Here is a 25,057-nt window from a genome sequence, read left to right on the forward strand (position 1 = left end):
CGCCTGCCAATGCAGGGGACACGGGTTCAAGTCCTGGTCTGGGAAGATCCCACATGCTGCGGAGCAACTAAGCCTGTGCGCCGCAACTACTGACCCTGCGCTCTAGAGCCCGTGTGCCACAACTACTGAAGCCCACGCGCCTAGAGCCCATGCTCCACAACAAGAGAAGCCACCGCAGTGAGAAGCCCGCACACCACAACAAAGAGTAGCCCCTGCTCGCCGCAACTAGAGAAAGCCTGCGTGTTGCAACGAAGACCCAACACAACCAAAAAATAAATAATTTTTAAAAAATTATTTACATATATATGTGAATACTTTGTATATGATGTTGTATATGATGTTTTAAATACATAATCATCAAAAGTCATTGAATTGTACAATTTAAAGAGCTGTATGTAATTTATAGTATGTAAACTATTCCTCAATAAAAACATTTCTTGATAAGGAAAAAAATAACTAGTAATTCTGAATGAACCTGTTTTTTTTCTCTAGATATTCGGTAGTATGTTCCTTTTATTCCTTTTTTAAGTTAATAGACTTTAATTTTAAATTTATAGAAGAATTGAGCAGACAGTATAGTACAGAGTTCCCATTTTACATGCCCCCCTCACAGAATTTTCCCTATTATTAACATTTTATATTAGTATGGTACATTTGTTACAATTAATGAACTAATATTGATACATTATTTTTAACTAAAGTCCATACTTTATTCATATTTCCTTAGTGTTTATCTAATGTCCTTTTCTGTTCCAGGATCACATCCAGGATACCACATTACATACAGTTATCATGTCTCCTTAGACTTCTGTTGGCTGTGACAGTTTCTCAGACTTTCCTTGTTTTTGATGACCTTGACAGTTTTGAGGAGTACTGGCCAGATATATTGTAGGATGCCCCTCCCTTGGAATTTGCTGTTTTTCTAATGATTAGACTGGGATTATGGGTTTTGGGGAGGAAGACCACAGTTAGAATGCCATTTTTGTCACATATCAGGATACATACAACCTTTGATTACTTTTTTCTTTTTATAGAAGTCCATAAACATAAATATCATCCACAACTGATTACTTTTAATATGGTTTTTTCAGATATATTATTCAGCGCTTTGCAAAGATATTCATTGGCTGTCTTGCAGCAGTTACTAGTGGTATGATGTATGCTCTCTATTTATCAGCGTACCATGAACGGAAATTCTGGTTTTCCAACAGGCAGGTAAGAAGAAAGAATTTTGAGCATATGAACGTTTGTTTTAATATTTAATGTTAATTTAAATAATGTGTTTTCAGGGAGCCAAAACATGCATGATAAGTATGACACGTGCTTTCTTTTTTTTTTTATTTTTTTTTATTGGTACGCAGGCCTCTCGTTGCCGTGGCCTCTCTCGTTTTGGAGCACAGGCTCCGGACGCGCAGGCTCAGCGGCCATGGCTCACGGGCCCAGCCGCTCCGCGGCATGTGGGATCCTTCCGGACCGGGGCATGAACCCGTGTCCCCTGCATCGGCAGGCGGTCTCTCAACCACTGTGCCACCAGGGAAGCCCGAGAAGTGCTTAATGTTATGCTGTAAGCCAGTAGGAACAAAATGGTATAGAAGCTGTCTTGAGTCACAGTATCAACCTTGAAAAATTTAATAGCATGTATTTCAAGGTGGTAGAACAGAAATTATGAGGGGGCTTTCCTTCATGCAATTGATTTATCGGGACTTTTGATGACAGTGAAATGTTATGAAGTTTAGTCAGCTTTTTCGTAGTTTTGGTAGTTTACATTTAAGAAACAGTCTGTGGCAGTTTCAGCATCAAAATATTTTAATTTTTAGATTAGAATGTTTTGAAGTGCTGAAAATGATTAGCAGACATAACAGTATTTATTAAAATGTTGCCTCATATTAGTATGTTTAATGTTTGGTTTTAAATCGTGTTAATCACAGACTCTACTCACTATAGTTATATTCATAATTCGTTTGGCCTTTGAATAAGTTTGTTTTCAGACTTACCTTCGCAATCAGGTATACCTGTAATAATATACATTGGCCAAGTTCGTGGTGTTACCACTTGACTCTAAAGTTTTTTTATTTTTGTTTTAGCCCAAACTCTTTTTTGTTGTTGTTCTTATTTTTGAGCGAATAGTCAAGCTGACTAAATGTTTTTAAGCCATTGATTTATCTAACACCACCAAAACATTTAACTGAATAATTACTCACCTGTATTGATTTGACCAAGGATTTTGTATAGCCTATTTCCTTGAAAATGTTATGAAGATTAAGTATTAGTTGTTCTCAACACTGGATGTACAATAGAAAAATCTGGGATGATTTAAAAAATAACTTCCCTCACAGATTCTTAGGTGGGGTGGGGCGAGTGTCTGGGTCAATATTGCACAAAATCTTTCCATGTGATTCTGTTATGTAGGCAGAATTGAGAACAATAAGGTTTAAAAATCTAGAAGACATTCATGAAGAGCATTGTGATGAGCCAGGAGCATTGGCATCATCTGGGAGCTTTTTCAGAATTGCAGATTCTCAGGCCACACTTTAGAATCAGAACCTATGTTTGAATAAGATCTCTAGAAGTTTTATATGAACATTAACTTTGAGAAGCACTGATTAAGAGTTCACATCTTTGAAATTTTAGAAAGAAAAATCAGTACCCATTCATAAAAAATAATTTTGAGGAAATTTATTTAGACTAATAAGCTCTAGATGAGAAAAAAAGAGGGTTCACTGGTCAAATAAATCTAGGAAAGACTTTATAGAGATTCTCAGTGCATAATGAATAGTGAAACTCTGAAAAGTTGCAATGAAAAAACTCATATTTTTCTCTAATCCAGCCTTTACATAGCTTATTTAACTCTTTTTAGGTAACACCCATTAATACCTTAGGAAGTTCTGTTGATCAAACTTTGGGGAAACTGCTCTGATATCTTTTGTATTAATTGATAAAATTATGCATGAAAATAAACATGTTTCATTTTAAAAGATTATAGATTTATGAAAGTTTGATTCAGCATGAAAAGCACAGGTTTCAGTGTTTTTTGACTACCTATGTTCTTGGTTCTGTACAGCCTAATTTTAGGAATTTTAAGATTTAATTACATTTCTGGGAGTTCATTTGAAAAGAACTGGTTAGTTGTCTGCTGCTCTTGGAAAGCCCTAATTAAGGGCTTGCTGTTCTGGATACCTAGGGAAGTGGAATAGCAATAGAAAAATAATACTTTCTTTTTAAACTTACATTTTTATTATGGACTTCTGACACCTCAACCATCATTTTTTACTTCCTGCTATACTGTTCTTGTTCTCCTTATGGTACTACTTTGGGTTTTCCTTCCAGATTTTTCTTATATATAATAGGCAAATAACTTACGAGTTACCATCTAGTTTAAACCTTAAGTATTTCATTAAAGTGATTGCCAGATTATCGAAAAGTTTAATCTTATTAATATGGCCACTAGTGGTTAAAGGAAGATTCAAACATGTCTTTGAATAAAAGGATAAATAAATAGCATTAATTTGGAGTATGAGGAGAGAAAAAGATTGCAGTTGAAATTTAAGACACTGGTATTTAAATAATCATTTCATTTTCTTTTAGGAGCTTGAACGGGAAATCACATTTCAGGGTGATAGTGCCATTTATTATTCTTATTATAAGGATATGTTAAAGGCACCTTCATTTGAAAGAGGTATGGTAACTACATTTGTATATTTAGTAACAATATTTTCCTAAAATAAAACATTGTTCTTATATGTGGGAGCCCTTGAATGTGGAGATTTGTCTCAGAATATAGGTATTGGTCTTCCTTGTAGTTAATTTAAAAATTGGAAAAATGAGGCACAGAGTATTATATTTTGAGATCCTTCTTGATAATAAAGTATTTAATGACCTCTGAATAACATGTTCAATTCTTGTAAAAGCAGAATAAATAATCTGGAGAAAAATTTTTCTGGCTTTAGGTGTATACGAACTGACACACAATAACAAAACTGTATCTCTGAAGACTATAAATGCAGTGCAGCAAATGTCTCTATATCCAGAACTTATTGCCAGCGTTTTATATCAAGCAACTGGTAGCAATGTATGTGTTTCTTTTGACTTTAATATTTATTTTCTCACATATTTATGAATCCTCAAGATTATATGTTGTCATCCTATTATCTCCTTCTCTCTTTTTTTTTTTTTTCCCAATTAGGAGATTATTGAGCCAGTATATTTCTATATTGGCATTGTTTTTGGATTGCAAGGAATATATGTCACTGCTTTATTTGTTACAAGTTGGCTTATGAGTGGAACTTGGCTAGCAGGAATGCTAACTGTTGCATGGTTCATTATTAACAGGTAAGAAAGGTGTTTTTAATTAAGTTTTACAGTTTTTTGTGACTGTGGTAGAGTTCTAAAAATGGCTCCCCCCTCCAAGCCTTCCATGCCCTGATTCCTGCCTGTGAATATGATGAGATTTCATCCCTGTGATTATGTTGTGTTGTACGGCAGCAGTCCCCACCTTTTTGGCACCAGGGACAGGTTTCCCTTGAAGACAGTTTTTCCACGGAAGTGGGGTGGATGGGTCATGCAGTAATGCGAGGGGCAGGTGAAGCATCGCTCGCTTGCCCGCCTCTCACCTCTTGCTGTGCAGCCCAGTTTCCTAACAGGCCGTGGACCAGTACTGGTCCGTGGCCCGGGGGTCAGGGACCCCGGTTATATGGCATAGTTGACCTTAAGGTAGGAAGGTTAGCTGGTGGGCCTGATCTAATCGTATGAGCCCCTAAAAGTGAGCAGCTTTCTGCAGCTGGTACAGAAGGGAAGTCAGAGATATTTGAAGCATGAGAAGGATTTGGTGCCTTGTTGCTGGATTGAAGTGAGGAGGAAATGAATTCTGCCAACAACCAGTGAGCTTGTAAAAACTCTACAAGCCCTGTATAAGAACTACAGCCCCAGTTGATGCTTTGATTTTAGCTTAAGGAGACCCTGAATAGAGAATCCAGCCATACTGTGCTGGGTTTGTGAGCCAATGAATCTGTGTTATTTTAAGCCACTACATTTGTGGTCATTTGTCATGCAACAGTTGAAAAATAATACACCCACCTCTATCTCTCTATTTTCAACCATAGCAACATTGGCATACATGTCTTTCCTCATTTATTTAAAATTGATGACATAGCTTCATGAAAAGAAGGAAGAGGCATCAGATATATCAGTTTTAAGTTAACCACTATATTAATCTATGACAGCGTGCTTTGAATAATAAATCCATTCCTTTTGGTGATTAAAGGAGCCTCAGTTCTTTAATAGTGAGTACAAAGAGAGTAGGGGATGGGACTTCTTTGAAATGGAGAGCTAAAATTTTCTTGGCATTGGTCAGTGTCAAAAATTTATTTTTTGAATGATCCTTTTTTGGCTTTTGAAAGTGCTTCCTCTCCATAGCACTTTGTCCTCATAACACTTAACGTGATTAAATTTTAGAAAATGAGACCTTTCTTCTGTTATACATTTTCTTTTGGCAGCTGCAAATGAAAATATGGTACTTCAAAGACACTGAGTTTCAGATTTAGGGCTGTATCTCTTACTGGGCTTTGGTTAGGGTCACATGCTGGCAACAGTTTGAAGTAAACGATTTTAAAAATATTCCTTAGAAGTTTTCAAGTATGGCTGTCCAGCTTTATGAGTTATCAGTATATTTCTTCTTAACTCATAAAGGGAGTACAGGGATGAACCAAACTTTATTATTATAAAAGCAACACATGTACATCATAAAAAACTTGAAACCAGCAAAAATAAATAGTAAGTTCACATTCCCACCACCTGGAAATCACTCAGTATTGTTTATATCTTGGTGCATATTCTTTTGGACCTTTTTCTATTGTGAATATGTGGGTGTATACATGTATGTATTTGTGGTTATGTATGTATATATATGTTTATATTTTTTAACCAAGATGAGATATATTGCACATTACTGTTTTATATGCTGCTTTCCTTATTTAGAAGCCTCTGCCTTCTATTCAGTAACTTTTTTATCTTTTCTAATACCCAGCCCATATTAGAATATCTTGTGTTGACCCCAAAATACACTCTATAGCTGATTTATCCAAACCAGTATTTAATCCAGGACTACGTATTGCATCTGGTTGTTGATTTTTTTTTTTTTTTTTTTTGCGGTACGCGGGCCTCTCACTGCTGTGGCCTCTCCCGTTGCGGAGCACAGGCTCCAGACGCACAGGCTCAGCGGCCATGGCTCACAGGCTGAGCCACTCTGCGGCATGTGGGATCTTCCCGGACCGGGGCACGAACCCGCGTCCCCTGCATCGGCAGGCGGACTCTCAACCACTGCGCCACCAGGGAAGCCCTGCATCTGGTTGTTAACGTTCCTTAACTCTCTTTAAATCTAACATAGTCCCTTTTTTTTTTTTTTTTGCGGTAAGTGGGCCTCTCACTGTTGTGGCCTCTCCCGTTGTGGAGCACAGGCTCTGGACGCGCAGGCTCGACGGCCATGGCTCACGGGCCTAGCCGCTCAGCGGCATGTGGGATCTTCCCGGTCCGGGGCACGAACCCATGTCCCCTGCATCGGCAGGCGGACTCTCAACCACTGCGCCATCAGGGAAGCCCAGTCCCCTTTTTTTAATGACAGTTGGCTTGTTGAAGGGACCAAGTCAGTCGTCCTACAGAATGTCCCAACTTCTGGATTTCTCCTATTGCTTCCCTGTGGTGTTATTTAACTATTCTCTCTGTCTTCTGTGTTTATGTAATCTGGAAGATACCTCTAAAGGCTTGATGGATTCAAGATAAACCATTTTGGTTAGAATATATTGTCGATGATGTAGTTTTCATGTTCTGTGACTTTACAAGTTACAGGGTATTTAGTTGGCCTAACCCTAGTGAAGCTGAAATTGCTGGTTTAAAGGATGACAGTCCTGATCTCTCCATTGAATAATTATGTTTTCTCTTATGACTATAAAACAATCTGTGCGGTGTTCTGGGGCATCAAATGAACGTCCTTTTCACCATTAACAATATACCCAAGGGGTTGTAACTCTAGTTGACAGCCTTTGTCTAATTTAGGGTTTATAAAATTAGGGTTTTCTGTTTTCATTAGCTTCATTCTTCAAAAGTAGAATTTTTCTTTATTAACCAGGTTCTTTGGTTACCTTTAAATTCAGTTATTATTAGAAAGTTAGGACAAATGCTTAATTTCACTTTAATTACCAATTTCTTTGTAAGAGATTGTTTTAATAGCTGTTTCACACAGTGATAAAAAGCATTTTCTGGTGTTCTCCTTTTTAAGCATCTTTCTGTACTTAGAGATTTTCATTGATTCAATAGGGCTAAAATACATTACCATCATTATTCTTTTTCTTGCTTAAATTTTTACGGCATTGGTCGATAGGAGTGCTTTCAGACTGGCTCCCGAGTTCTTTTGACACATCTTCATTAATCTTTGAAAGTGTCTTGTTTTCTGGCTCAACAGGAAGAGCAGGCTCACCTTGTGTATTCCAATGAAAGATTTGCAATTAGCCTTTTCTCTCTGGAGCTTTGATTCCTTTTAGTATAAAGTAGTATTAGAGAATCTGGTGTGGATGCCAGGGGTATAGATGACTTCTTGTTAAGTCAGAAAGTGCCCGTTAGAGAATATTATAAGTTGCCATGTACTCTTCTAAAATTTCATTAGGATTCATTGTTAGAAATTTAATAGCACACTCACAGAATTTATTTCAGTGCTAATAGACTAGGTCTAGAAATTTCTTGCTTTGTAGAGTGAAAGTGTGTTTCGTATACAGCATTATTTAAAATAGAGACCTTCTAAAAGGATTGCTTTCTTGACTATGTGATGCATTAGTTATTGATGTATAACAGATCAATCCAAAACTTAATAGCTTAAAACAACAAACATCTCTCACAATTTCTGAGGGTCAGGAATCCAGAGTGGCTTATCTGTGTGCTTCTAGCTAAGGGTTTCTTATGAGGTTGAGTCAGTAGTTGGTTGGGGCTACAGTCATCTGAAGGCTTGACTGGCCTGGATCATTTTTACTTAGTTCACTTCATGTGGCTTTTGCAAGAAGCCTCAGTTCCTTGCTGGCTGTTGGCCTAGAAGGCCTTAGTTTCTCATCACATGGACCTCTGCAGAGGGCTGCTCACAGCTTGGTTGCTGGCTTCCTTTAGAGTGAATGATCCAAGAGAGACTGGAGTGAATGTGTCATAGTGGAAGCCAGCTATCTTTAATAACCTAATATCAGAAATGATAGGACATCACTCTGCCATATTCTGTTGGTCATGCAGACTAATCGTGGCACAACATGGGAAGTGGCTACACAGGGTGTTAATACCAGGAGGCAGGGACCGTTATGAACCATCTTGGAGGCTGGCTGTCACCTACAATGAACTTTAATATTCATTTCATTTAATCCCTAGATCTTTCTTCATCAGAAGTTCAAAGAGAAAGACTAGGGCAACTTTATCATGTAAAATAACAGCAATTAAAGAATAATAAGACTCCCTGTCAAATAAATTATTTTAAAGATCTTAGTGAGAATTGTAAGGAAATTGCCTTATTTAATTATAATTCAGTTGCCTTATTAACTTGCCTTGTTTAATGATACAATATATCCTGGGTAGCTGGAGCAGGAGTTAGGTGGAAATATTAATCTGATATATTCTGTTAAAGTGTATCTTTTAGCAATTGAAACATTTAAGCAAGTAGCTTTTTCTTTATGTGTTTGTTTTGCATTGTTTATTTTTTATTGGTTATTGTATATATTTTCCTTTTTTTTTTTTTTTTTTTTGGTTGTGCGGCATGTGGGATCTTAGTTGCCCACCAGGGATTGAAGCCGTGCCCCCTGCAGTGGAAGCACTGAGTCTTAACCACTGGACCTTAAGGAAGTCCCATATTGGTATATATTTTATACTGCAAAATATATTTGAATGCCATGAAAGAGTATGCTGTCTTTTTATTTATCAGCTTTGGTTTATATATGATTGCCTAGAAAAGTGCAAAAAGATATTAGTCATTCCATTATATTATGATTATTATTTGTGTTCTTAGTGACGTTTTGTGATACTCATTCCTTAATATTAGGAGTAGGAAGCAGGATTATAAAATAGCTCCTGTTTGTTCAAACTAAAGGATGTAGGTATATTAGAAAATTCAAGAAAATTTCAGGAAATAGCACTGTGCATATAGTAGTGGGGGGAAATCAGAGGCAGATGACTCCCTGTGATCAGACTATCACCAAAATGGGCTAACCTGAGTCCAGTCTTCATGTATAAACAATATAGAAATTGCTCTTGGTCCCCACTGATCTTTTCGTCTACAAATATATCCCTGAGAATCACTTTCAGTGGACACATGTTTATATTTGAAGAGCGAAGAAAATATATCTGATTAAAAGTCTATACTAAGTTTAATCTTTGGCCTAAAAAGGGTAACTGTGCACATCGGTGATTCATAAAAGGGTAAGATGCAAGGAATGCACATGTCCCAGAGTTAACAAAAAATAATGGTAACACATGGTGCTGGGTCTATAATAATGATATTGGTATACTCTGGATGCTTGTGGAAGTATAAAGTTTTTCAATTTTAGATGCCAGTTTTTCCCAGGAATTTCATTGTATTCTAAGGAAGTAATTCAAAAAAGAAGGAAAGAGTTCACTGCTTCAATTTATTTATTATAGTATTATTTGTAATAATATGAAAAATTAGAAAACAACCTAAATTTAAGGGAATGGTTAGGTAAATTGTAATATGTCAATGCAAGGGAACATATAGCCATTAAAAGTTATACTGATATTGCATAGGTGTTTTTCAGCTTTCACACATTATACACTGGATTGACATGCCAAGCTGTTTTTCACATCTAATCTAAATCAATGTTTCTCAAACTTCAGTTATATATATTTAAAACTTAATAATCATGGATTCCGTGTGTTGATTTAAATAATTTGAATGATAATGCTACTTAAATATAAAGCATTAAACTATGTTTTTAAGCTCCTTATGTATTGAAACCAATTTACTAATGAAGTAACAAACCAGTAAAATATTAACTAAAAACTTTAATGTGAAAAATTATATTTTGCTAACACCAAATTTCTACTCTCTGTGTATGACAAACCTACCCAGTTAGGTACCGTGAGATGACTCATTTCTCATCATGTTGCTCTGTTCAGTCCATTATGAAATCTCTTTTTGTTTCTTTTAGCACAGTGATCAGTACATCATTCTGTTTTTACCTGGCAATACATCATTTAGTATTTTTTTTCTGATTAGCCTAAGCTAATTGAAGTAGTGCTGTGTTACCAACTGGATTGTTAACACAAACATGGAAGTCCTGAAATCTTTTTGGCAGTAGTGGGTTACAAAGTGGTCGTCCAAGTGATTCCGGTTATGTTTATACTATGATGTGTTTAAAAGGAAAACACAAAAACTCAGAGTTAGCTGATCTCTGGGAATGCATCCATAGATGAAATTGATAAAAGTAGTTGTTATTTGAATTGCTGGTTTGTGCTGCTGTCTGCTAGACTCTGCTGCTGGGGAGAAAAAGTGAGTCTCATTGGATTTTGTCACATTCCACTATTAGCCTTCTGGTTCTCACTACCACCAGGCATGGATGGTGTGGGGAAGAGCAAGAGTAGCACAAGTGTTCAGGACTGTGGCCGTGAGGTTGCGTGTTCACGTGTAGAGAATAACTGGCAGAGACCCTACTCAGTTTTTGCTGCAATGACTAGAGGTTTCCTTCATCCCTTCTCCAGACAGTGCTTCTGGTGCAGAGTTTTATAGGTTTCACTGCACTAAGCTGTGTGTTGGGTAGGGGTAGTGAGTGAGTCTTTGGAATGAGGATTGCTAAGTTCACCTTCCCAATTCTAGGCTGATAGAGTGGTTGGCAGAGTCCTGACTTGAGAATAGACATCTTCTCCTTCGTACTTCCTGACTTACGACATGTGAATATCTTGTTTTGTCTTTTAGAAAGCTAACTTTCACAACAATTTTTCATAAATAATATTGCATGAAAGTAGGTGGCCTTTAGAATACATGATGTTCACTAAATGGTATTGCAGCAATCAAATCTGGAAAAGAAATACTTATTGCACACATAGTAAAATAAATTCCAATTGGATTAAAGAATTAAAAGTTAACAGTGAAACCAATGATCACTATACAAAATCATTGATTCCTGGTTTTTTGTTGTTGTTGTTGTTGTTTTTGCGGTACCCGGGCCTCTCACTGTTGTGGCCTCTCCCGTTGCGGAGCACAGGCTCCAGACGCGCAAGCTCCAGATGCGCAGGCTCAGCGGCCATGGCTCACGGGCCTAGCCCCTCCGCGGCATGTGGGATCTTCCTGGACCGGGGCACGAACCCGTGTCCCCTGCATCGGCAGGTGGACTCTCAACCACTGAGCCACCAGGGAAGCCCTGGTTCCTGTTTTTAAAAAACGTTTTTAATAGATAAAGCCAGAAACAATGTAAGTGTATAACAATAGGAACTGGTTAGATTATGATAAACCTGTACAGTTATGTGCCATGACCATTCAATATTCTTGAAGTATACTGACATATATACTATGGAAAGATGCTCATAATATATTGTTAAGTAAAAATAGTTCATTACAGAGTTATAAAAGAGATAAGATCTAATACTGTTTACTAGGTTCTGGACACTGTACTAAGTTTTTTCCAGCTTTTATTTCATTTTATCTTCATGTTTTTAATTTATGTATATATATTCAATTACATATACATTCATAGAACACAAGTTATTTTCTAATACTTTTTAGAAGTTTTATTGAGATGTAATTGGCATAGAATAAACTTGTACATATTTAAAATGTAGAAGTTGATAATTTTAGACATTTAGACACCCTTGTGAAACCATCAACAAAATCAGTATAATACACATTATCATACCCAAAAGTTTCATTGTGCTCCTTGGTAATCTCTCCCTTTTTCCTCTTCTTACCCCACCTCTACTGCTGTAGAAAATCAGGAAAGATCAGGAAACCAGTGATCTGCTTTCTGTCACTATAAATTAGTTTTCATTTTCTAGAATTTTATATAAATGGAGTCATATAGCATATACTTTTTCGGTTTTTTATTTTCCTCCACTCAGCATAATTATTTTGAGATTCATATATGTTGGGTGTATCAATAGTTCATTTCTTTTTATTGCTGAGTAGTATCCTATTGTATGGCTATATCACATTTAAAAACTTTTTTTTAATTTATTTAATTTTTTTGGCCATGCCACGTGGCTTGTGGGATTCTAGTTCCCCAGCCAGGGATTGAACCCTCACCCTCGGCAATGAAAGCATGGAGTCCCAAACCACGGGACCACCAGGGAATTCCCTGTACCACAATTTGACTGAACTAAATTACACGGAAGAATGTTTGTCTCCATTAGGAGAATTATGCAGCAATTTTCATGAAGTTTTTTAAGCAATAGCACCTTTGTTTTTTGTGTGGGAAATAGCCATTGGGTTTATGAGATCCAGATTTAATTATTGTTGGGAAGGGAGTCCATTGTGGTGTGAGGATATGCATGGGAGACAACAGGCTTTCAATGAAAACTGATAGAGGAGAAACTTAGGAGGAGCCTGCAAAGACATTGTGTTTGATTCTGGAGATTTTCAAAGCTCTCCGGATCTATCACATAAAGGACTACTGTAATGTTAATTCTGGGTAACCTGCTGATTGAAAAAAGTATTAAACTAGATATCAGAAGCTATGCATTGTAATCCTAGTTGTATCACCTACTAGCTATATGACTTCATTAAGTCATCACCTCTCTGAACTTCATATTCCTTTTATATAAGGATTAGTATAAGAACTGTGGATCTGCCAGGCCTGCTAGTTATGTAGTGCACATTGTGCTCTAGAGAGGGATAGCCATCTTGTTAAGGCTAGGGAGGGTGGGGGGCTGAACTCCAGTGTACTCTGCTGCAAGCTGTGTGTTGTAGCATGAGGCTGTATCTGCCCAGAGCAGGGATGCCTTTTTCACCTTCTCACAGAGGCCCATCTATTCATCAAGCAGACACAGCAGCACTAAGTCTTCCTGGGTGGGAGGTAAGGTAAGGGTGAAACACTATTAATTTGTTCAAAGATGCTATATAGGTAATGGTGGCTTTGTCCATGCCTACCTCACAGGATACGGAGAAAAACAGTGTGTGAAAGTGCCTTGAAAAGTATAGTGTTACACAAATATAATGTCTTGCTATTTTGCTGTTCATCTGTGGTTTATTTTAGGGTAGATACGACAAGAATTGAATACTCCATTCCTTTAAGAGAAAACTGGGCACTACCATATTTTGCATGCCAAGTTGCTGCACTTACAGGCTATTTAAAAAGCAACTTAAATTCTTATGGAGAGGTAAGATACAAATTTATTTGTCACAATTCTGATGTATTGCAAATGTGGTACATTATTTTAAAGCTATTCATATTAAGAGTTAAATTATATTCAGTGAAACCTGAACTACACCGTAAAGGATATAGTTAGGTAGTCTTGTTATAACTGTTATTCTGTAATCTGATTGATAGTCAATTATATTTATGAGAAAGGAGATGTTATATTGTTTTAGTGCAGTTACTTGACAAATATATGAAGAATATCTTATTTTGAAAATTAATCTGTCTCGTTGTTTTACCGTTTCTCTCACTTCTGGAACATTGATGGCCTTTAATCATCACAAGTTGAAGAATATTAATGAAGATATAAAGAGTGACTACAAGGGACAGCAATGGTAGCACTGCATATTTTGTTTGCCCGTATGTTTTCTGTGACTGAGGTGTAGGTAAGCTAGTGAGCTTCAGGAGACTATCCTGGATAGTTTAGATTCTTAGTGCTGTGCTGTTGTTGTTGTTGCCATAGGCCCTTTCAGCAGTCAAGTGAAGCTTAGAGACTCTGTATCAGAATAATGATTTTAAATGCATAAAATAAAATAAATGTGATTATAAAAGGCAACCAATTACACTGAAATTGACTTAAATGTAGCAGTCCTTTGACAGTCTGTCTGCCTGTCTTAGGTTAAGAATTCCTGGCTAGAAAAAGGGACTGTAGGGACCTGGTTGGCCAGGAAATTGTATTTACTTTTGGTTCCTTTTTGAAATCTCTGAAAAATGTTCTTTCTTCCTTTCAGTGATGTCAGATGTCCTGAGCATAGCAAACTTTATTTCATTTTTTATAACACTAGTATTTCCTTTCTTATCTAAAATAATAAGAACACATTTCAGATTTGTAATTTTCCTTTTGTTGGTTTTGTATGAACAGCTTTCTGAGAAAGAATATTTTCTATAATAGGGAGTATTTGAGTGTTTTCCTGTAAGATTGTGTAGCTGTCTCTTAGGAAAGAATAGTTCTTCAGTTTTTTGTTTTGTTTTGTTTTTTTGTGGTTCGCGGACCTCTCACCGTTGTGGCCTCTCCCGTAGCAGCCTCTCCCGTTGCGGAGCACAAGCTCTTTTATTTTACTTTTGGCCATACCGCCCAGCACGTGGGATCTCAGTTCCCCGACCAGGGATCGAACCCGTGCCCCCTGCAGTGGAAGCGTGGAGTTCTAACCACTGGACTGCCAGGGAATTCCTTTTCAAATATCTTTTTAATAAAACTATTATTCTTATTTATTTATTTTTATTTTTTTTTTCTTATTTATTTTAAAAGGAGTTTTGGAAAAGGTAGAATGAAATGTAAACTTATTTTTTCCCTTCTATACTATATTTTATATTTTTCTGAATAACTTATTTTTATTGCCATGTTATGTATTCTTTCTAGTAGTTTTTTAAATTCTAACTTTTTTTAATTAAAAAAGTAATACAGGGGGGCTTCCCTGGTGGCGCAGTGGTTGAGGGTCCGCCTGCCGATGCAGGGGACACGGGTTCGTGCCCCGGTCCGGGAAGATCCCACATGCTGCAGAGCTGCTAGGCCCGTGAGCCATGGCCGCTGAGCCTGCGCATCCGGAGCCTGTGCTCCGCAACGGGAGAGGCCACGACAGTGAGAGGCCCGTGTACCGCAAAAAAAAAAAAAAAAAAAAAAAAAAATTAATACAGGGGATTCCCTGGTGGTGCAGTGGTTAAGAATCCGCCTGCCAATGCAGGAGACACGGGTTTGATCCCTGGTCTGGGAAGATCCCACATGCCGCGGAGCAACTAAGCCCATGCACCACAACTACTGAGCCCACGCACCACAACTACTGGAGCCTGCACACCTAGAGCCCGTGCTCCACAACAAGAGAAGCATCCACAATGAGAAGCCTGTGCAGCACAACAAAGAGTAGCCCCTGCTTGCTGCAACTAGAGAAAAAGCCTGTGTGCAACAACGGAGACCCAATGTAGCCAAAAATATATATATAAATAAATTTTTAAAAAAGTAATACATCTACATTGTACAGGTGGTAAAAAAAAAATTCAGTCATTGCAAATGGATAGATATACAGTGAAAAGTATATTTCCATTCAGTTTACTGTTGTTTACCAAGGACCTGGTGCTTTTTGAAGGGATCCAAGAATAGCTTATGCTCCTATTTTAGTTTACATTTTGTTTCTCCTTTTTTATTTAACCACAATTATTTTTCTCTATTTTGAAAGTATCCCATAATATTCTCCCTTCTTCCCTCCCTTCCTCTTTCTCTTTTTTCTTCTCTTCATATTAAGGTAAAGGAGGAAAATTGTCCTTATCAGTTATTTGGTTATTTATAACTAATCACTCATCTGTTATTCAAGAGTACACAGCAAGAGCAAAATATCTATGAAAATATTAAAGGGGTAGCAATATTAAGGATTCTATAAAACATGGTAGTAAAAAAAAAAACAAGTTTACTGTATTCTTAACCCTTCAGCTTAAAACTCAATTTTTTAAAAAGCAAAACTGCTCTTTCTGCCTATGCTGTTGCCATGGTGCCCATTAAAAATCTCATGGCACAGGGTGGACAAAGAAAAGAAGTAGGTCCTAAAGTTTACTCTTGACTATACCCATTCTGTAGAAGATGAAGTCACGGATGCTGCCAACTTTGAGTAGTTTCTTCAGGGGAGAAAGTGAATAGTAAAGCTAGGAATCTTGGTGGAGGTGTTGTAACAATTGAAAGAAGCAAAAGCAAGATTACTGTAACTTCTGAGGTACCTTTTTCCAAAAGGTATTTGAAATATCTCACCAAAAAATATTTGAAGAAGAATAATCTGTGATTGGTTATGCGTAGTTGCTAACAACAAAGAAAGTTATGAATTGCGTTACTTCCAGATTAATCAAGATGAAGAAGAGGAGGAAGACAAGGAATAAAGCTCAATTATCTGGTATATTTTGTATGAGTTCTTGAATAAAACTTAGGAACCAAAAAATATATCTATATAAAAAGCAAAACTGTCCAATCCTTCAATTATGTTTGCTTCCCCTTGAACTTACCCTATACACACATGCCTTTGTGTGTGTGTGTGTGTGTGTGTGTATGTGTGTGTGTGTTGAAATCTAAAGAAGGTTTGTACCTGAATTCATAGTATTGTATCAGTGACAATTTACTGTTTTTTTTTTTTTGTTTTTTTTTTTTTTTTTGTGCGGTACGCGGGCCTCTCACTGTTGTGACCTCTCCCGTTGCGGAGCACAGGCTCCGGACGCGCAGGCTCCAGACGCGCAGGCTCAGCGGCCATGGCTCATGGGCCCAGCCGCTCCGCGGCATATGGGATCTTCCCAGACCGGGGCCGAACCCGTGTCCCCTGCATCGGCAGGCGGACTCTCAACCACTGCGCCACCAGGGAAGCCCAATTTCCTGGTTTTGACAGTGTATAATGGTCGTGTAAGATATTGTCATTGAGGGAAGCTGGGTGAGGCAGTCCATGGGAATTCTTTTTTTTGGCTGTGTTGGGTCTTTGTTGCTGTGCACAGGCTTTCTCTAGTTGAGGCGAGAGGGGGCTACTCTTGATTGCGGTGTGCCGGCTTCTCATTGCGGTGGCTTCTCTTGTTATGGAGCACGGGCTCAAGGCGTGCGGGCTTCAGTAGTTGTGGCACGCCGGCTCAGTAGTTGTGGCTCACGGGCTCTAGAGCGCAGGCTCAGTAGTTGTGGCACATGGGCTTAGTTGCTCCATGGCATGTGGGATCTTCCCAGACCAGGGATTGAACTTGTGTCTCCTGCATTGGCAGGTGGATTCTTAACTACCACACCACCAGGGAAGTCCCATGGGAATTCTTCGTACTGTTTTTGCAACTTCATGTGAACTAATTAAAACTAAACATATATATGTATTTTTTATTATAACTTTTTTACATGCATTCCTTTTCTGGGGGAAGGGTGTATAATTGTATGAATTTTTATCATGTGTAGTTGCAAGTAACCATTACCATAATCAAGATGTGTATGTATATATACACACACACTATACGTCACTTATGTTACCACTTAATAGTCATATCTTTCCCTCAGCCCTAACCTCTGGCAACCATAAATTTGTTCTCTGTCACTGTAATTTTTTCACTTTGAAAGGTTATGTAAATGGAATTCTGTAGTATGTTATCCTTCAAGATTGACTTTTTTCATAAAGCCTAATGCCATAAACATCTATCCAAGTGATGTTGCATGTACCAGTAATTTGCTCCTTTTTGTTACTGAGTAGTAGTATAGGAACATGGATATTTTAATCATATATTTTGTACTTTGCTTTCCACTCTTGAGACTAGATCTCATGGTCCCAGTTGCATCAGGATATCCAAGCTCAGATCTTTTGTGCAGTTACCTGGAGCCATCCAGAGATATCTGTGGTTGATTACCAAAACCCATTTAATGTTACTTAAATAATGTATATAAAAAAGCTGACAATAAAGGCATAGTTGAAAATGAAGTGAGAAAGGTAAGGGGTAGACAAGAGTGCATAGAATTTTGAAAATGTCCAGAGAAAGGAGAAACTTAGGTCATTCTGCAGATTGTGTTTGACATGTGTTCCTATTATTATTATTATTTTAAATTTGGCGGCACCGCACGGCATGCGGGATCTTAGTTCCCTGACCAGGGGTCCAGCCTGGTGAAAGCGCCAGTGAAAGCGCCGAGTCCTAACCACTTGACCGCCAGGGAATTCCCTCTATCATATTTTCACTGCGTGTTCTTAGAGTAGTTTGAGAATAAACCTTTGGAATGGGCAGTTTGTTTCATTATACTGTAGCTTTTCGCTAGCATCCCCAAAGTAATCTCTAAGTGGCCAGTAGGTTACTTAAGCTGAATCTAGATCTGACCCTTCACTGATTTCTGGAGCTGGCTTTTCTGAGGATAATGGTTTTAGGCCTGGTTATTACAGTTCTGTTGTTCTACATGAGAAGATTTCCAGAACACTTTCTCTTACAGCTATGGTGATAGATGGAGCAGAAGCTTATGTATTCTATTAGTGCTGAGCCCTTCTGGGCCTTGCCCTTGATATGTGATCAACTAGTGGAATTTTTCCATCTCTTTCAGTTTGTTATCTGGTCTTAAGCTTATTCAGGATGCTGAAAAATTCTTACATCTGCTCATGGTCTGAGGTATCTCTGACTCTGGAATTTATCATTGAGTATAGTCAGCTGAGTCTGAAAGATTTAGTTTTAGAGAACACAGTTCTTATCTTGGGTTTCTTGACTTGACTCTTACTGTCCTTTCATTGTTCTTATCAGAACCAATTCTTTTGACACTATGGCTGATGGAGGAATTAGGAATAAAAAGGTAGGTCCCTAGAAGAAGTTGAGACTGTTGCTAGAAATATGCTAAGACTTGGTTTCTCACTAAGGGATCACTTGGGAGATGACATTTGGAAGGACAGGATAGATTTTAGCCAGGCATATTTCAGGCAAGGGCAGTGAAATCCTTGTGTTTAGCACTTTAGCAGATGAAAACAGCTGAGAGTTTTATATGGTTGACAGTATGAACTTTGGGAAAAGGTAAGGCCACACTGTGCTGAAAGGAAATGAAAAAAGAAATGGACTTTTTCCATGGGGTGTGGAATGGGCTGAGACATAAATAAGACTAATCACATGGAAGCTCTTAGGAAAATATGAAGCACCAGGGAAGTGAAAATATTATAGAGTGAAAGGAGTTACTTCCACTGTAACTAAAGCCGAGCAGTCAAGTCTAGTAAAAGCCACCATTTAAAAATATTTATTCCTTTATCTCTTTTGGGGTGAAAGAAAATTGTACTGAATTTTCTTTTTTTCTTTGTCTTCCTGAAGTTCTCAGTATAATGTTGAACATTGAAGGGCAAGTGGTTGATTTCTCTCTAGAGTGCTTGATTTAAGATCTTATTGTTTATGTAAGGATTTAATAATTGTGTGATTTAAAAACAAAGTTTCAAAAATTGTATAGCCTTAAAGTGGAACCAGTAACAGAGCTGCAATATTTGAGGTAACAACCTCATAGATTTTTATAGTAATGAAGCTGTTGATATTTAGTTTCTTTCTTTGTTTTCCCTAGAGGTTTTGCTACTTGTTGATGAGTGCTTCAACTTACACATTTATGATGATGTGGGAGTACAGCCACTATCTCTTGTTTCTTCAAGCAATATCTCTCTTCTTGCTAGATAGTTTTTCACTGGAGCAAAGTGAAAAGGTATTATGGCATTTCAAAATTATGATTTTAAATCTAGAGAATAAATGTCTTTATAGGGTTGTATTTAGCTTTTAAGCTTAATTTGAAATGTTTTAATAGGCTCTGATTTATACTTCTACTCAAAAGGTTGCTAAAGTCATTCTCCCCTAGTCCTTTTAGAAGCACTTTGAAATTCCCTTAAACATGGTCTGCTTAACCAGAGTCACCCCTGTGCGTCTTCTCTATTTCTAGCCATTTCTCCATCTTCCCTTTCTGTTTCTTTTAAAAAAGAAAAAGGTGAAATACAGGAATGTACAAAAGAGTATATGCATGCTGTATATACAATGTATAGAAAAAATATGAGTATTTGAACACCCAGGCCAAGATATGGAGTATATGAACACTAGAAGCCCTTTTTTCTCAGTCACATCCTGTTCCCTCCCCATCAGAGGCTAACTGTCCTGAATTTTGTTAATCCTTTCCTTCTTTTTCTTTATGTTTTTTTTACCACCCATCTGTGTATTCCTAAAACTATTGTTGTCAAATAATGTATTGTTTACTTTTGCCTGATTTGCTTCTGAGATTCATCCCTGATGATGTACAGAGCTATATTTCATTCATTTTTATTTACTGATGTATTCTATTGCTGATGAACATTTCAGGTTTTTTCCAGTTTATTGTTCATATGACCAGTGCTGCTATAACGTTTTTATACATGTCACCTGGCACAGAAGTGCAAGATTTTTCTAGAATATATAGTGGAATTACAAGTCAAAGGATGTGTACATATTCAATCTAACTAAAGATACCAAGCCTTTCCCCAGAATGGTTATATCAATTTATACTTCAGTCAGCAGTAAAGGTTCCCATAAATATTTTGTTCCTTTGTTTCTTTGTCTTTTTCTCTTTTGCCCTCTCTTATCTTTTTTTCTTTATTTATAAACATGTATTAAGTATTTAATATGTTGTCTAAGCCCGAAATTTGGGAATCTTCTCGCTCTTCTCTTCCTTTTCTTCAGATGGTCCAGAATTCTGATGAGTACCAACATTTAGGTTATTTCAATAGAGAGAATTTAATATAAACAATCATTAACCAAGTATAAAGTTGTTAACTTGTTAAATGAAAAGGTAATAAGTACCTGAAAGTATTATAGAGGTAGCAACTTCAGGAAGCAGCTACCACTCCTAGAGCTGAGGGCTGAAAGGAAGAATTTGGAATTATTAAAATGTAGAAGCTTAGAAGAGGGAACCCTGTGGAGCTGAAACAGACTTCTGAGGAAGGGCCACTGCTCAGCTTTGCTGGTATCTCTGAACTGGGGAGAAGGGCTCTGTGGAAATGGGACCCAGACTTCTGAGAATGGTACTCTGGCCAGCTGATTCTGCCATCTCTGGGGTAAGAAGATGTGATACAGCTCATTCTTCAAGTGTTAGGGAAACTGCAGCTGCATCCAGCTGCCTTAACAGGAAGGAATTAACTCTGTTGGAGTGAAGAAGCATTGCTGAGGTGATCCTCCCAGGAACTGCAGACTGCAGTAAGGAACACGCCCCTGCTCTCTCCTCTAACTCTTATTATCTCTCGCTAGCATGGATTGGCAGAGATTAATAGGGAGCCAAATGAAAAAGCAGAAATGTAGACTGAAGAAGCCGGCCGCAGCATTACGAGGCCTGGATAGAGGGATAGGTTTGGAGCTAAGAGAACCAGCAGCCAAAATGAAAAAATAGAACATTACCAGCACCCAGAAGATCCCATAATGCCCTCTCTTGTCATTGCTTCAGCCTCCTGACAGAGGGGTATCTTTTTAAAAAATGGCTCTGGCCTTTTAGGGATTTTTTTTCTTTTGGTTTTTTGGTTGGTTTTTTTTTTTTTAACTTTTAACACTCTGCCTTTTGATTCCTCTCCCTTCCCCCCAACTAGTGTCTATATTTTGTCTTAGTTCTCCCCTTTCTAAAAGGAATTTATTTTATGGTAGATTAAATTATTATACTATTGAATTTTAGAAAAGAAATATAGTAAGACATAACTTTCCTGGGAGATCTTCTATTAGGAAGTTGAATTTAACTTTCTTATTGTCACTGTTAAATGAACCAAGTGCAAAATACTTTTCTCTGGTGCTACATTTCATGGGAGTATATTTTCACCGGATAGGTTTTGGGAACTGCTGCTAATGGTTATGATTTTTGATTTATGCAGCTTGATGTTACATAGATGGACAAGACAAACCAAGTGAAATTAAGTCAGAGCCTGGGATTAAAGAAGGTTCTTCCAGTCTGATTTAGACATCCATGGTTTCAAAGCTTTTTACTTTGCGGAGAGTTCTTTCTAAAAAGGAAGTGATATATTAGTTACGTCCCATGGCATTAAAACTACGAATTGAATGGTTGTAAATATAATACTGTCCAAAATTACAGTAGAGCATTTACTTTATAATTGTAGTCAAATCTTATGTAGTGAAAAGATGTACAATAAAATTCATTTAATTCTCATTCATTTTATTTTTGTCCCAACAGGTTCATGAAGTTTATAAAATCTATATATTTTCTTTCTTTCTGGGATATTTACTGCAGTTCGAGAATTCAGCTTTATTGGTATCTCCTTTATTAAGTTTTGTAATAGCCTTAATGCTTGCTAAGTGCCTTCAGGTAACTAGAATTGCCTTTTTATCATTCTTGGGGGGAATTTTTAAATTGTTAATTTTTTTAAACCTCACTTCTTTGTTCATATAATTTTCCTCCCTGCATAGCTGAATGTGAAGAAAGGAACTTTCGTGGCTAAAATAATGAAAGTGATTAATTTTTACTTGGTGTGTACTCTGACAGTGACATTGAATATTATAATGAAAGTAAGTAACTCTGTGTTTGAGATTCATGTGGTAGAGCAAATTGAATAATGAACTATACTGGGCTAAATTTTAACGAGAATAATGGGATAGCAAAGTAAGAGTTTGTACAGTAACATGTTTAGTTGAACAATAATCATACCTAGTATATTAGGTGAGAAAATAGGATTCTGAGTCTTTCCTATAGAAATACTTTTTTAAAATTACACTTTATTTTTCATTTAATTTAAAATGTCATCATTACCCAATTAACACTAAGTAATATATGGAATAAATTCAGATGAGTCAAAGACATTCAAAAGAGTGGGTAAGTTATTTAAGCCAGGTGGGATAAGGTTAAAATCTTCTTACTACCCCATTATAGTTTTATGCTTAACTATAAGGTAATGTGATTGACTATGCCAGTAAATCTCCTTGCTTCATAGTTACATCATGTATTTTTAATTCATATTTTTTGTTTTGTAGTCTTGCTGTATTTTCTAGTTCTAGTATTGGACTAAAGCATATTGCTATAAACTTAGCTAATAGTTCTTTGTTGTAACTAGTGTTTTTCTCCTTCAGATGTTTGTCCCACACAAAGAAAATGGACATATGCTGAAATTCCTTGAAGTAAAATTTGGACTAAATATGACTAAGTAAGTTTTAGATTATGTAAGTTTACCTAACTCTATACCACTTAGAAGATAAAGAGCAAAAATAATCAAAGGAGGGAGTACACACCTAATTACATACCACTTAGAAAATAATTTGGGACATTACAATATCCAGAAGAAATAAGACATTAATACTTTTCTCATTTAAAACAAAATCTCATTTAGGTCTTTTAAAATTAGATATACTTAAACCTCAGTAGCATCACAGTATGTTGAGGCTACTTTCCTTGATGAGGAGTGATGATACAATCTAAGGTCAGAATAAATTAAAGATTTAAAATGAATAAAGAACCAAGGAAATTTTAACCACTAACTGCAAAATGTTATATTACAAAGAGTATGGGTGTAAATCAACTATAGTTCAATTAAAAACAAAAAGTTCATGATATACTCCAAATCTATACTTTAAAAAAAAAGGGCATAGGCATTTAAAATGGGGTGGTCAGTAAGATATTTATTTCATAGCAAAGAATCTTATCTTTGGTCATAATAGTGGATTGGACCACAAGCTGACATTTTAAATTCAAAAATAGTGTTGTACCTTTTGTTTGTTGTTTAAATGCATTTTTTAAATCTAAAATGAAATAAATGATTTTATGTACTGATAGAGTCCATTTGCATAACAGAAAATATATATTTACCTATACATATCTCTAGTTCATATAGTAGACCGTAGAATCTTATAATCGTTTGCTGGGATTACATGGGATTTTAGATACTGTGAATGAAATTTTATGTTGTGATATATCAGTTAACCAGGTGTTTGACATTGCTTAAACACTGGAGAAGTCTTCTGAAGTGTAAATCGTATATGGCTATCTAGTAAGATAAAAGGATCCTTTAAGAGGCCATGTGCTTCATAAAGGTAGGGACCATGTCTTTTTCAGGTGTATTTGTAGGCCTCACACTCAGCAGGCAACTAGTAAAAGTTGGTTGCAGACCTCCATAATTGACTGGCCTTTTCACTGACTTTCTCTTTAACCTTGGAAGACTCTAGAATGAGCCTAGCGTTAAGGTCTGCTTTTGTCCAGTGTTTCTTAGTTGATGTTCTATAGTGCGCCTTTGTTCCTCATGTCAGGTACTAGGCTTCACAAGGTAATATACTGGGTATTTTAAGATTAAGACTTATTAATCTTGTCCTTAAGAATATTTCTGGCTCATTAGATAGTTTTTATACAATTAATGGCATGGGTGTGTAAATAATAAGTGCCTTGTGTGCAAATGTGCCAATTGGATATCAGGATTTGTAATTCACCAGAATTTCAGGAGACATTTCTGTTGAGACGGAATTTTAAGAATCAGTAAAGAGGGCTTCCCTGGTGGCGCAGTGGTTGAGAGTCCGCCTGCTGATGCAGGGGACACGGGTTTGTGCCCCAGTCCAGGAAGATCCCACATGCCACGGAGCGGCTGGGCCCGTGAGCCATGGCCGCTGGGCCTGCGCGTCCGGAGCCTGTGCTCCACAACGGGAGAGCCCACAACAGTGAGAGGCCCGTGTACCACACACACACAAAAATAAATAAAATAAAAAGATGTTAAAAAAGGGTCTTCCCTGGTGGCGCAGTGGTTAAGAATCCGCCTGCCAATGCAGGAGACACTGGTTTGAGCCCTGGCCCGGGAAGACCCCACATGCCGCAGAGCAGCTAAGCCCGTGCGCCACAACTACTGAGCCTGTGCCCTAGAGCCTGCGAGCCGCAGCTACTGAAGCCCGCACGCCTAGAGCCTGTGCTCCACAACAACAGAAGCCACCGCAATGAGAACCTGCGCACAGCAACGAAGACCCAACGCAGCCATAAATAAATAAAGAAAAGAATCAGTAAAGAAGTGTTAATAAATATTTATTTAATGTGCAAGATACTGGGCCAGGTACTCTGGGGTATACAAAAATGACTACAATCTAACGCATAGCAGATTGCATCAAACACTATAATAAAGGGATAATTAAAGTGCCATGGGGATATGGGGAAGGAAGGATTGAGACTGGGGTTATGGAAAGAATATCATTAAATTGGAATTTGAATTAGACCTTATAGAATTAGTTACTTTAGTAGGCAGATTTTTAAAAAGTGCTTTCGT

General features: G+C 37.2%; 1 protein-coding gene and 1 pseudogene across 4 annotated transcripts in view; both read left to right on the top strand.

Moving 5' to 3' along the window:
- The window catches only part of DPY19L4 (dpy-19 like 4), a 63,004-nt gene that overhangs the window by 15,026 nt on the left and 22,921 nt on the right, over positions 1-25,057 (top strand). For all 4 annotated transcript variants that reach the window (XM_032609838.1, XM_032609839.1, XM_032609840.1 and 1 more), the window contains 9 exons: positions 1,092-1,215; positions 3,586-3,676; positions 3,948-4,069; positions 4,184-4,329; positions 13,218-13,341; positions 19,381-19,515; positions 22,003-22,134; positions 22,236-22,334; positions 22,893-22,966. In XM_032609838.1, coding sequence (XP_032465729.1) covers positions 1,153-1,215; positions 3,586-3,676; positions 3,948-4,069; positions 4,184-4,329; positions 13,218-13,341; positions 19,381-19,515; positions 22,003-22,134; positions 22,236-22,334; positions 22,893-22,966 — 986 coding nt within the window. In that variant the 5' untranslated portion in view covers positions 1,092-1,152. The remainder of the gene's footprint in view (positions 1-1,091; positions 1,216-3,585; positions 3,677-3,947; positions 4,070-4,183; positions 4,330-13,217; positions 13,342-19,380; positions 19,516-22,002; positions 22,135-22,235; positions 22,335-22,892; positions 22,967-25,057) is intronic.
- On the top strand, positions 15,857-19,513 carry LOC116742352 (annotated as a pseudogene).

The sequence above is a fragment of the Phocoena sinus genome, chromosome 17, assembly GCF_008692025.1.
Source record: "Phocoena sinus isolate mPhoSin1 chromosome 17, mPhoSin1.pri, whole genome shotgun sequence".
NCBI classification, from domain to species: Eukaryota; Metazoa; Chordata; class Mammalia; order Artiodactyla; family Phocoenidae; genus Phocoena; species Phocoena sinus.